This window comes from Rhinolophus ferrumequinum, chromosome 6, assembly GCF_004115265.2.
Source record: "Rhinolophus ferrumequinum isolate MPI-CBG mRhiFer1 chromosome 6, mRhiFer1_v1.p, whole genome shotgun sequence".
Classification (NCBI taxonomy): domain Eukaryota; kingdom Metazoa; phylum Chordata; class Mammalia; order Chiroptera; family Rhinolophidae; genus Rhinolophus; species Rhinolophus ferrumequinum.
The window spans coordinates 43,901,872-43,915,671 of record NC_046289.1 but is presented as its reverse complement, the minus strand read 5'-3'; the positions used below and the strand labels follow the sequence as shown (position 1 = coordinate 43,915,671).

The 13,800-nt window shown below is 37.1% G+C and overlaps 1 protein-coding gene across 4 annotated transcripts in view; it reads right to left on the bottom strand.

Moving 5' to 3' along the window:
• Window positions 1–13,800, bottom strand: part of AAGAB (alpha and gamma adaptin binding protein) — a 46,759-nt gene that overhangs the window by 31,709 nt on the left and 1,250 nt on the right. For all 4 annotated transcript variants that reach the window (XM_033108546.1, XM_033108547.1, XM_033108545.1 and 1 more), the window contains exons 2-4: window positions 1,375–1,565; window positions 1,125–1,221; window positions 698–787 (exon numbers count right to left, since the gene is read on the bottom strand). In XM_033108546.1, coding sequence (XP_032964437.1) covers window positions 698–787; window positions 1,125–1,221; window positions 1,375–1,565 — 378 coding nt within the window. The remainder of the gene's footprint in view (window positions 1–697; window positions 788–1,124; window positions 1,222–1,374; window positions 1,566–13,800) is intronic.

Genomic DNA, 13,800 nt, shown 5'->3' with positions numbered 1-13,800 from the left:
ATAGTTTTTTATAATACTTACGATGTCCCACTGGTAATTCAATTATTTGTATACATGTTTTATCTCTTGTATCAGACTATAACCTTTTGGTGGGCCAAAATCTGTCTTATCTTGGTAGATCCCAAGGCAGCTAGCCTAGGTGTACTTGGAAGGAGTAAAGATGAGAAGATAAATGGGGGTGGGTCAATGATGAGGGGGAAGAAATAGAAAGTCCAGATTGCAGCAGAAGGCAGTTAAGTGCAGAGCTACCCCAAGAGGGCATTCTGGGTCTGTTTTTGGTTTTAAATGTCCAAAAGATATACAAATAAGACTGACATACCCCCTATGGGAATTCAGCGTTATGTTACTAGGAAGTCAAAATAAGTAACATAAATTTTACCTATTTATGAACTCTCCTTTTTCCCCATGGAGAATGGATAAGAGATTGGGGAAATGACTAAGATTAAGGTAGAAATCCTCTCACTTTATCCATAAGAAAAACACACAACATTTCAAAAACCCTGAAATGGATAGTGAAACCAAATAAATGGATTATTCCATTAAAGGTAAAGCCACATCAATGGATTCTGCACAAATCTTTTCAAACAGCTGGGGGGGAAAATTGTTTTTTAAATTTCCGTGTGATTCTTCTTCCTTGAATTAAATAATCTCGTATCTGAATCCAAATGCCATATTTTCTCCTGCCATAAACACTTACCATCCTCCTCAGGCAACTCCTCTGGACTAAGTTCTACCAACTCAAAGCCATGTTTGATACACCATTCTTGAGCTTTTTGTCGGTTTACACCTAAAACAATATGCAAAAATATCTTTATATGTAAAAATAAAACATGAATACTGCTGCAATACTTTCCATAAATTTCAATGTGTTTCCATTAATGTCAATGTTATTCTAAAGGTATCCAAAATAAAGCAATAGAAAGAAAACGATTTCTCAAACCCAAAGTGCCTATTCTTAAAAAAAAAAAAAAAAAAAGTAAATATTGCCAGATTCCAAAAAGAAATAGCTGAAAATATTTTGTAAAGTAATACAGTCACATGTGACGTACTATTCTAAGTTGAGGAATCAAATGTACTGTTTACCAAGCAATGGCAAACGTGGGTGTCCCATCCAGGTGTCTTACCAGTTTCGGATACTCTATCACAGACCAGGATCATCACCTCAGGTAACCAGGCTTCTGCCAGTGGAAGCCATGAGGAGACACTGTCAAGACCAGACTTCTAGGTGGAGGAAAAACAAACATACAGACAAAGCCAGAAAAAGAGACATTAAGAGAACTCACTCATAGAAAAGGCGGGGGTGGGGGGATGGGGAGTGGGGGAAAGAAAGCCCAAGATAATGTCTTATTGAGTCCATGGAAAACAAAATCTTACTTGTGTGCTGTCAAAGTAAACCACGAACGCTTGGACAGACTCTGCAATCTCTGCAGTGACAAGAAACTTGTTTGGCACCACACATAGATTGATATCCGCTGAATAGTATTTATTATCAATGGTCCAAGGATAAAATCTCACAGCATCACTAGCAGTCGCTTCCACAATAAGATCTTCTGTTCCAAGGATATCTAAATAAATGACACAACATCACTATGGCAAGTGCAAAACCAATATACACAGTACAATTTTCCCAGTAAGATACTAGATTAACATGGTACTTTGGCTGCTTCCCTTCGTGCAAGGATTTCAAAGGGCCTCACATTTATCAGGGCGTTTTCTTCTCTGATCATTAGATTGTAGAAGTAATGGTGACATAATATAACTCATTGGCTCTTTTCTTTAAGAACACAAAAAGTATTCTGACTAGATTTAGATAGTAGTAGAGAACAAAATAGTCATCTAACCAAACTCATAGAAAAGAGCAAGTAGGAGAGATAGAATGACAGCTGTATTTGTTTTACTGCTTATGGACTTCATGGGAGATGGAAGATATAAGCATCCTAAAAAATGTGGGATTCTACTCATGCCTATACTATTCCGTATTTATTGCAAGTTACGAGGAATATGGCATTAAGGCTAAACCATTAATAAAATGAAGAGTTACACACATTCCTTGGGCCAAATGCTTACACATTAATTCAACTAATAAAAGAATGGATATGATAATGACTCCAATTCCATTTATGTTCAGATTCTTTGAAAGCCAACTCAAATTCTTGTTTGACAAAGACACTTCGGGCAAATTTTAAACGTATAATAGCCAAGCAAATTAAATGACTTAGAATATAACTAAATCTTTCAGAAACCCACATGCAGCATGGGTATAGCTAATGAAGTTCTTACAGCATAAGCCAAGTCAATGATGAACAAAAATAGATGTGGTCATGGAGCCATCGAAGCATTTTGCTTCTATAATGTCATAAACTGTTTAGAACTGGAAGAGACATTAGAAATTGTTCTAACCTGCTCCCCGTCTCTCATGCCCATACCCACAACCTCCATTTGACACAGATGTGGAAAATGAACTTAGATAAATAAAATGACATGCCACTAACTGAGTTATTGCAAGAATGTACGGCAAAATGGCCACAAACTCCTTTCAATGCATAATAAGATGAACAGGTAAAATATTTCTCAAACTCACAGTTAGGACACTGGAAAGTAGAAATTAAAATTTAAATTCCAGAGCTAAAAATATGTATTTGGAACACTGCCATGGTTTTTGCTCAACAAGAAGACTTGGGAAGATTATTTAGTTCAAACAACTGATAAGAATAATGTATACTCATATATAAAGTCTGTATGTGTATGTGTGTACGTGTGTCTTTTTCATTGGTAAACTTTCATCATGTGGCTATTAAGAGGAAGTGAACATGAAACTTCTTAAACAAAAAAAATCAAATTTAAAATGAATTGAAGACTTTACCTTTGAGGTAAGGCAGACTTTAAAACTAACTTTCTAAAATTTTCCACCAAAACCAGAATTATTAAATTAATAAAGGGTCTGTGCCAATATTCGCAACTCTTGAGTTTATCCAGTCTCTTTAAGAAAGCAGCAGTTCTCTCTGCTTAATTTCTACCTAAAGTCATACTCTTTATTAATTATCAATCAATTCCATAGCAACCAGATACAATGTCCTCACAGAGCCTTATGACAAGTTCAGGTAGGAAATAAACAGGAAAAACACGTAAGTTAGTAAAATCAAAGATTCTTTTTTCATCTGAATGTCTCACAGGCAAGAACACTCCTAGATCAGCCTATGTTGCATTCAGAGTTAATACTCCCAACTCCAAGCAGGTGGCACAGCAATATGCCAATAAAAGCACATATGGAAGAAGGCAAATTAAAAAAAGGATAGTAGCAAAAATGTAGAACCTGATTGTTCTGAAAAGGTAGGAGGAGCCACCATATGGGTCAGTCTTCATTCCCGGGTAATTTTTTTAAATAATGAATTCACTCGTTTTTTTTTTTTAAAGGGGAATGCAGAAATAGCAAAATAATAAATTCACTTGTCAACGGGGAAAGTACAAGGACGATGGGACTGGTACTTCTATCATCACTACAGTCAGTGGTATTTCCTAAACTGGTTGTTCTGTTAAAAACTGGAATAAAATTTGGGTTATGGCTTTTTTCAAGACAGTGTCTTCACCTAACATGACAAAATAAAATCAGTTAAAATGTATGGAGGATGGTTCATTTTATTAATCAATGTTTAGAATACAAAAGAACAAACCAATGAGTGGTACTCAGAGCACTTAAAATTTCTATTTTATACCATCTTTGGTTGTCAAATAACTAAGATATTTACTTAACACACAGAAAGAAGCTATTTCTTTCTCTTTTCTCTAAACCTAGATGAGAATAGAACCAACAAATTGGGAAAATAAATTTCACCTTTCAATGTTTTAGTAGCTGGACTTTTTTTTTAATTCTCTGTGCTGCCTAAAACAATTTGATACCTCAATTTACTTATTTTTAACATTTTATATCTAATCAGATACTTTCAGCAAGGCTGCATATGGACTTTATTATCACATCTGTGCCATATTAGAACTAGATGGAGAATACTGAAGACTGCTTCATTCCAGTTCTCATCATCAATATCATAATGCAGAGCTTAATTTAAAAAATGTAAATATCTACACTAAATATAGTTCTTCTCCCTCATCTTTTCTATTTGATTTCAAATGTTTAACAAGTTTATTTTTTTCCAAATTAAAATCAAAATCACTCCAACGCTTATGCACATGGCTAAGAGCTTCTGGAGATCAGCCAGTATATATTCACTCATTTCACAGATGATAAAACTGAAAGCCAGAAAAAAGAAGCCACCTTCTGAAAGGAGCAGAGCATAACACAGAATTCAGGTCACCGGCATTCTTTCCTACTACACTATGAAGCATTACACATTATGATATTTAGCATCTGAGCCAGATCGCACTCGAGGGTCTACTGGTCAGAAGCCTACAGTATCCTTTCCCCTTTTATGTAAACCAAAAATAAGAGTCAGAACGAGGCCACCAGAACATATGAGCCTGCAGCCCAATTACGCATCAGAAAGCGGTCTATGGGTTTCAGGTATTTAGATGTCAAAAGTGAGTCATAGCGATCTCGTGTGTGTGTTTGGGGGCGTGGGGGGAGTTGCCAGACAGACTTCCTAGAAAAACCTGCAAAAGCCTCTCCTCTGCCCTTTATTAAACTGAATTTGATGTCGTGGAGATGGTGCACAAATACAATCCGGAGCCGCTTCTCCCTCCTGGTGGATGTCAGCCTGGCTCATTCCCACTGCCGGCAGCCACCTGGTGGAGCTGTGCAACATCATTTTTTAAGAGATGAACATACGAGATGATTAATTGCTGGGTCTGTTACTACAAACTTGGTCTCACAGCTTAAAATAGTTAATTTGTAGTGTTTTCAGATGAGAGAAGTTAAATGTCAACCCAGATCCAGTAGCAAGCATAAACCTTTCCCTCGATTTTAAGTGCAAGTATAAATCTCTTTCCCTGTTTGAGAAACTGTTTTACATAGCCACCAACTCTCCAGCAACTCCTGTTTACTTTCTCACTTCCTTGGTGAACTCATTTCCCCTAGAGTCCCACACGGCAAGTTAGTGAAAAAGAAAGATTCAAGAGAGTTGAAGAAAGCTGTGTGCCAAGGAACATTTCAGTTCAGTGATCCAACACCTCCCCCTCCCACACAACTCCGGGTCTATGCTAATGTTCCTTCCCTCAGAGAAAGTGTACATTTGGCAAGAAAGGAGGCAGCTAGCTTTCTATGGTTCAGAATCAATAAGAGGTGATAATTCTCTTTAGCACGAATTAGGAAGCCAACTGAAGTTCCAAGGTAAATTCCCAAAACACAACAAATATCCTCTCCCCCACCTCAAACACACACACACACACACACACACACACACACACACACACATTACTCCTACCTACCCCCTCACCTACCTACCCCAGTCAAAAAAGACAAAATAAGTACATTTCAAACTAAGTGCATTAATAGTTTTTGGATTATTCAAATCTCCTTTAGTAGAATTAGGGACAATTTTAATACCAGTAGAATTAATGTACACTTAACTAATGGCATTCTTTGTGAAGAAAAGAGGTCCAGTGATTAAATCTTATACTCTATGCCCTGAGGAAAGTGACAGCTGCCACCTCAAGTTAAGATGATTGTTCCAGAAATGAGCACTCTTCTGAGAATGGAGTTGGTTTTATTCTTTCTCACAGACTGAAACTGCCTCTACAAGCGAAGTATCATAACGTGAACCCCAGATATGAGTATGTTTCATGGTAACCCTCTTCTGGGACCCGAAGCTCCTCTCCCTTCCCTTTGTCATGGCACCGGAAAAGGCCAGGCCGTAAAACAACACAGACCTGGAGTCAGACAGACTGGCATCTGAATGCTGGCCCTCTCTCTGCGAGAAGGGCAAATTAACCTTTCCGTCTCATTTCCTCACCTGCAAATGGGGACAGAAACACTTCTTGAAGATTAAGTGAAACAAAGCCTAAGTACAGACACACAGTAGGCTCTCAGTATACTCATTTCCTCCTTCCCAGCTCAGTGTTTTGCATTTGTGACAACACTACTGCCAGGAAGGTAGGCCAGAGGTGCACTGAGGAGTTAGTAAGACACATTACAATTAGGAAATAGCCACCTCCTTTGAGCTGCTCTGGCCCCTCCCTTCCCAAAATATGCCTTCTAATATTTTTCTTTTCCATTGTTAAGGCATAAACCGAGACAGGAGAGAAAGCAATTAGGAAAATTATAGGAGGCAGCAGAGTCTGGCGTCAGTTGAAGGGGAAAGTAGCCATTATGAAAGCAAAAAATGGAGCAAAATGTAATTTGGGGAAAAAAATACGAAAGCCAGAGTTTTCATTAAAACCAGCAAGGATAAGCAAAGAGAGACTTTCACAAATCACCATGGTTCCATACTGCTGCAGCCAGTTAGAATTCCGAGGCCACAATTTCATGAGAATGTCATTCAAGATGGGTGCTGCTCTGTCAAATACTTCGTGGCAGTTATTAACTAACAGATTATTCCCCGAGGACTAGTAGCTGATACTGCTGCAATGGAGCCTGTGCCACTTAAAGGTTAAAACTGTAATGTTAAAGTTGGGACTTTACACAGACAAATGTCGGGAAAGTCACATCTGTGACTCTCTGAGTAATCATCCTACAGCCTCCTGGTACAAGGACAGTAGTTAAGTTTTGGGAGACTCACAAGTTATACGTGGATTTTGCACTGTGTGGGGGATCAGTGTCCCTAACCCCCGTAATGTTCAAGGGTCCACTGGATACGCAGTATTTGTTTCAGTCTGTATGACAGATCGATTACTGGAGCATATTAAGTTGCTGAAGGAGGAGTAACTGGATTGAGTTAAAGCAACATACCACTGTTTTAACAAGAGTACAGCAATTCTGGTTTGCTTACAACACTTAATTACCTTTCCCTCGCGCACTCCTTCTCTCTGGTCACACTCTAAATTCACATTTCCATGTGCTTTGGGGCTTTTTATATCACAGTGGAAAAGTTTTAAAAGTTGAAGCAGAGGAAATCAACCCTGTCCTCCTCCTTTTCCTCAAGTTTACTTTCTCCCAATAGCCATTTGGAATTGGACACAGCTTCACCCTAAAATAACGGAGGGGGTGGGAGGGGGAGCCCATAATCTCTGCTTGCCCTTACTAGAAGAGCTCACAATGCAGTGAGAGACACACATGCACACAAAAACATAAAGCTGGCAGCAAGGAGAGACTATGGAGAAGTGTTTTGTGGGCTAAGGAGGAAGCATCAGCCTCTAAGTTTTATGGGCTACATGCAAAGACCACTTTATCAACCCCAGTGGCACAGCTGAGGGACAATTCCTACCCATATTTGGGGGTTGGGGGGCTTCTCTGAATTTCATTACTATTACTGTTTATTCAAAATCATAGTTCTAGATATATATCTAAAGCAGTGGTTCTTTATGGGGAGGTGATTTTGCTTCTCAGGGGTCATATATCAACCTCTGGAGACAATTTGGGTTGTCACAAGCGGGGAGACGCTACTGGCATCCAGTGGGCACAGGCCAAGAGTACTGCCGAACCCCTGCAATGCACAGGGCAGTCGCGACACCACGGACTTACCCAGCCCAAAATGCCAACAGTGCTAAGGTTGAGAAACCCTGATCTAAAACAAAGGAACTCGTGAACCTGACTTAGCAGTATTCATGAAACAAAATAAAAGTTCAAAATGCAAAGTTGGTTTTATTATCTCACAGAACTGAAACTCGCCTTTACAGCCAGGCATCATAACCCCCATCACAGATATAAATGCCTTTCATCTGTATCTAATAAAATCTATCTCTGTTAAAATATTATCTCAAATGTCTTCTTTAATTATTTTAACCCCAAAAATTACCTGGCAATTAATCTTACATGCTTTGAAAATAATTTATGAATGGTGGTTTTCTGGAAGACAGAACACATAAGCCGAAAGAGGACAATTATGAGATGAAAATCATTTTTATATTCAAATGTAAGTTTTCATAAACAAATCAGCATCGAGTCATAAAACCTCACAAAAAACATCAATGTCTGCTCAGGATGACAACTGTATCTGCAGCACATGCTAGCTTACTGTGAAAGGTAAACATGTCTGAGAAAAATGTCCCAAACAGAGTAAGTTTCAAGAAGAACATTTGCTCTGTAGTCCCTGTATTCAAATATTGAAAATAAGTTTAGTTTTACTGGAAAAACATCACAAAGCTAACAGAGATCCAACATCCCAGTTTCCAAAAGGTCCTTCAAGAAGGGTAAAGGCATGATTGGGCAATACACAAAGGAACTTGGAAAAAGAAAACATTAATAACTTGGACTTCATCGAAATTAAAAACTTTTGCATTTCAGAAGATATCATCAAGAAAACCAAAAGACAAACCACAGAATGGGAGAAAATATTTGCAAATTATATATGTGATGAGAGACTTGTAACTGGAATACTATATCTAAAGTACTCTTACAACTCATTAATAAGAAGACAAAAAAAAAACAGTTTAAAAATGGGTAAAGGATTTGAATAGACATTTCACCAAAGATATATGAATGGACTATATGCACATGAAAAGATTCTCTACATCATTAGTTAAGGAAATGTAAATCAAAACCACAATGAGATACTACCTCACACCCACCAGAATGGCTAACATCAAAAATACAGTTAATAACAAGTGTTGCCAAAAATGCAGAGAAACTGGAACCCTCATACATTGCTGATGGGAACGTAAAATGGCATAGCCACTGTGGAAAACAGTTTGGCAGTTTCTTAAAATAGTACAATAGTTTCTTAGAATGCCCGTAACAGCACTGAATATTCTTAATAGCCAAAAAGTGGAAACAACCCAAATGTCTATCAACCGATGAACTGATAAATAAAATGTGGTATAGCCATACACTGGAATAAGAAACACATGCTACCACATGGATTAATCTCAAAAACATTAAGCTAAGTAAAAGAAGCCAGACACAAGAAACCACGTATTACATGATTTCTTTTATATGAAATAGCCAGAAAAGGCAAATCTGTAACGATGGAAAATACATTAGCAGTTGCCTAGAGCTGGGGGTGGGAATGGAGAGTCACTACAAACAGGTACAAGGTTTCCTTCCCAGATAGAAATGGTCTACATTTAAAACAGGTGGATTTTTATGATATTCAAATGACACCCCCATAAAGCTGCCAAAGAAATCATGGAAGCTGGAAGATAATGCCCTCATTTTACTGATGAAGTAGGCAGCGAGGACATGTTTGAGGTACTTAGAGCATCGATGGCACAAGTAAAGAGACTCAGTCAATATTTGTGGAACGAAAAGTTAACTTAAAATCAGTTAGGAAGAGGGGAGCACTCAGTGCTCAATTCACACATTTTTTTCACCTACAAAAACTCCAGCAGAATTCAGACAGAATGGCAATTCTCTTACGTCAGCATAACAGTACTCTTTATTACTAATACTAAATGATCACCCATTTTTCTGCTCCGAGCGTACTGATTTTGATCCCAGAACAATACTACTTGTGCCCACCTCTGTGTAGAACCAGCCTTCAGGTCTGTGTGGAAAACTAAATCCTAAATAGGTTACTTGTTACTGAACCTAAAATATCATAAAGGCTCTTTAAGAGTTTCCCAACTATCCTCTCTGTCTTCACCTACGTCAGTGTTGCTTCCTGAATAAGTAATTATTAGAGATGTGTTTGTGGTATCTGGGTGCACTGGCTCCAACGTAAATACGATGTCATATCCAGATTATTATTCTTGTCAGGCATATTTAAAACAATTTTCATACTTTAACCTTTTTAAAAAATGGGTTTATATCAGATTTCATTATTTTTTGAGTGTTTTTATTTGCTGAGGAATTATACAGGTCAAAGGCAGCCACTTGTTGAAACCAAATGACCACTGCATAGTTTCTAGATGTTTTTACCTTTTCTATACAAAAACAAGCAGTTAGACGGTCCTGAACTAAAGGTCTGAGTCTAGATACACTCAGAATCTTCCAGGAGGATGGTTTTGTGCAATGTGGGCTGATGAATAATATTTTTCCACTGGTGTTTCTCCTCCTACTTTTCACCCCCATTTACTGGAATGCCATTTATGAGGAAGACAAACACCTTATAATCATTTAACTCATTAACAATATCTATGGGAATTAATCTAAAACTTCACACACAAAGTCAAATTCCCTACTCCATGAGTAAGTACACAAATTGGGCACCAGTAGAGGCATTTTCATTTATTACTAAACTTGCAGTTTATCTAGTAAGGCTCCAACTACCGTAAAAGAGGAATTGTCAACTTATGAGCCATAAAAGTTCTCAGTAGCAAAATCTTCTGCTGGAATATCTCCTATCTGTACCTCCACCTTCAATACATATAGTTCTGGCTGTCGTTACATTGTACATGTATAGAAGAACTGGAATCGAGTATTGGCTCCCCAACTTTTATGAGCTGTAAACCTTAGAAAATCTCAACTTTTTGAGCTTTAATTTCACACTCACACAAATACACACGCACATTAGAAAGTAACAGAGATGTGTTTTTTAAGTCCCTTTGGGCCTGGAAGGAATTTGAACGTGTATTTAATCTTTCCTCTTCCTTAGGTTGATGACTTATCATCCTTTTTTTTTTTAATAAAGACAAAAATCTTAAGCCCTCTCTTAATTTTAATTGAAAAAATTTTAATATATTAAGCGTCATACCTAAAATCAAATCAACATTCCCCAGCCCCATTAGCGGTTGAAATCACTGGCCACCTACTGAATCACTCGGTGGTGACAGCTCTAGGCCCTTGAGATAGATGTTGCTGACCCAATCTTTCTTCCTTTGAAGAAAATCAAGACTTGGAAATATACAATTCAAAGCAGAGTCCTCCTACCACAACTAAACAAGCAACTTTACTTAAGCAAAAATTATTACTTATATTCCCAGAGTAAACCAAAAGGCTCCACTCAGAATACCTCAAACAGCTACAGAAAAATGCAAGTCAAAAGACCCAAGCTCTTATCCCTCTTGTCTTGCTAGACAATGTTGGCTAAGCTGTACAGTAGCCCCTATCTTTGAAATAAGAATGTTCACCTTAGTAAATCACTTTAAGATCCTTTTGTAAGTATAGGAGTCTGACAGACCTAGAAACAAACTCCCAGTCTTGAAGAAGAATGTTTCCCAAAGAAGCAATGTCATCAATGGTGGCTGGGTTAGCCTGTGTAATTATTTTAAAACCTTCTTTTAGGGTTAATCTCTATTGTTAAGGTGGCATACTAATGCCATCTTAAATTTGAATAGTCCTGATTGCTTAGGAATTCCCACACATTTCACCTACACATTTCAAGGACACAAATCCTGAATATGAACGTAGGCTCCAGTACCTACCACTTAAGCACTTTGGACAAGTCACCTAGCATGCCCAAGCCTTGGTTTCTTCATTTACATAATAAAATGGAGAGAACCTGACTTCCTGACTTCACAGGGATACAAGAACCAAATTAAACAGTGTGAAAACATGTCTGGGAAGAGTACTGATGTACATAAAAATGCTTGATATAAGATCTCCAAATTCCCACATTTCACTAAAAGAAAGAAATGTTCAGATGTAGAACCTGAATGGCTCGTACGTAGTTGCTGAGTGGCATTACATATTTTCAAACCAAACAAATCTCCAGGGACTTTTCTATCTAAAGTTCCTTCTTGGAAGGTAGGGTAAGATGTTAAAACTTAGGCATCTACGATTTAATATTTTCACAGGTGGAGCACACACTTTCACTACATCCCTCTTGAGGGCAGGTATATATTAAGTGCCTTAGTCCTCATTTTAGCTACAGTAACTGGCACAGAGACTAACTTTGTGCTTAATATCAGAATACACTTTTCCAGAATAAAAGTAAATGCTCATTATGTAAAGTGGGAAGATGCTTGGCCCTGGAGTAGATACCTGCTCTCACACCACATATAGCCTTGCGCAACTCCCTCAAGCATCCTGAGTACTTCATTTCCCTTTAAAAATCGACACTGCAAGTCTGTAATGCCCATTTCATCTGATGCCAGACACCCAGCCACAATACTGTAAATACAGCCTTGGAGTGAAAAATGGGGAAAAAAAAGTTTCTCAAAGTCCATGCATGCACTTTACCCATAGTAGAGGGCTATGGATTTTTATTTCATGTATATTTATAACCACCTTGCTTATTTGGTAATGAAGTATTTCCCATTGTTGGCTAAAAGCAGTAAAATAGATCAGGTGTCGGAGGAAAGAGGAAACCTGAAAGGTTCCTCTTCCTGATGCATGGAAAGAAACTAAACCTTCCCAAAAAGGTAGATCAGATTCAGTCAAAAACACTATGCCTAATATCACTGAACACTTGACCAAAGTCCTTCATTATGGTAGTCTCCACCTATTATGCCAAAATTAGACTCAATTCGTGATTAATTTAATTCAATCTTTAATTACGGTAAAACATAATGAATGCTCAGCAAATGCTACATTCCAACACTAGCCACTGTTAGCCCCCTCATTAACCTGGGAAGAAATTATACAGCCCTCTTTTGCAGTGCACTTCACCTTTACTCAAGTAATTGTTCACTTAACTGCTCTTATTTTCCACTACATAACATTAAAGGAATCACAAAGGAAAGGTCATCTAATTTTAACCAACACAAAAGTTGGCTTTTGAGTTATTTAGAGGCATTTTATATATGTAAAGTGGATTATTTTACAGAATTAATTTTCCCCCAATGATGCCATTATAAAGGAAAACTGTTATTTGCCAACCATAGGTAATCAGCTCCTCCAAGGAAGTGACCATATCTTCCAATTCTGATCCTGAAAGTACATGATCGAGTACTATAGCCATCAGAATACTTAACACAAATTTCTGAGACTGGCTTTGAGAGGCCTTTGATAAATCAGTAATGGAAATCCAAATGCATATACAGTTGACCCTTGAACAACGTGGGGGGTTAGGGGAGCCGACTTCCCCCATGCAGCTCCTCCCAAAACTTTACTAATAGCCTACTGTTGACTGTAAGCCTTACCAATAATATAGACAGTTGATTAACACATATTTTGTGTATGTATATGCTGTACCGTTACAATAAGGTAAGCCAGAGAAAAGAAAATGTTAAGAAAACCATAAGGAAAATACATTTAGAGTACTAAAAAAAATCTGCATATCAGTGGACCCAGGCAGTTCAAACCCATGTTGTTCAATGGTCAATTGCAATTTTTTTGGAAAGTTAAATACACCATAAGCAAATTCTGATAGAATTTCACTAAATGTAGTATATGATGAAAACTAATTTATAATATAATGTTAAATAAAAAATATCAGAATAAAAATTACATATAAAATGTTAAATATAAAATATACAATATATTTTACATAAACATATCTATTATATAAATCACATGTATCAAATATATATTATAAATCTATAAGTGCATATATTTATATAAATTTATCTTTATACATTTTTTAAAATATGAAATATTTTAAAATTTTATATAAAATATGTATTCATGTAAAATCACATAAAATAGGCTAAAAATTACATATGAAATGTAATTACAATTTAAAAAAAAATCTATGCATTGGAAAAGACTGGAAGAAAATGCACAGAAACATTAACAGTATTTGTGTTTGAGTGATGAGACCGTGGACGACATTTTCTCCATATGCTAAATCTTACTTTAATGAGTATGCACTACTTCCATAAAACTACTTTAACAAAAGAAAAGTAAGGAAATAAAGGGGAAGGGGCACTGCTTACAGGTAAGAAAATGGCATAATTAGAGCAGTTACCATTTAGTAATTGTTATAATTAAAC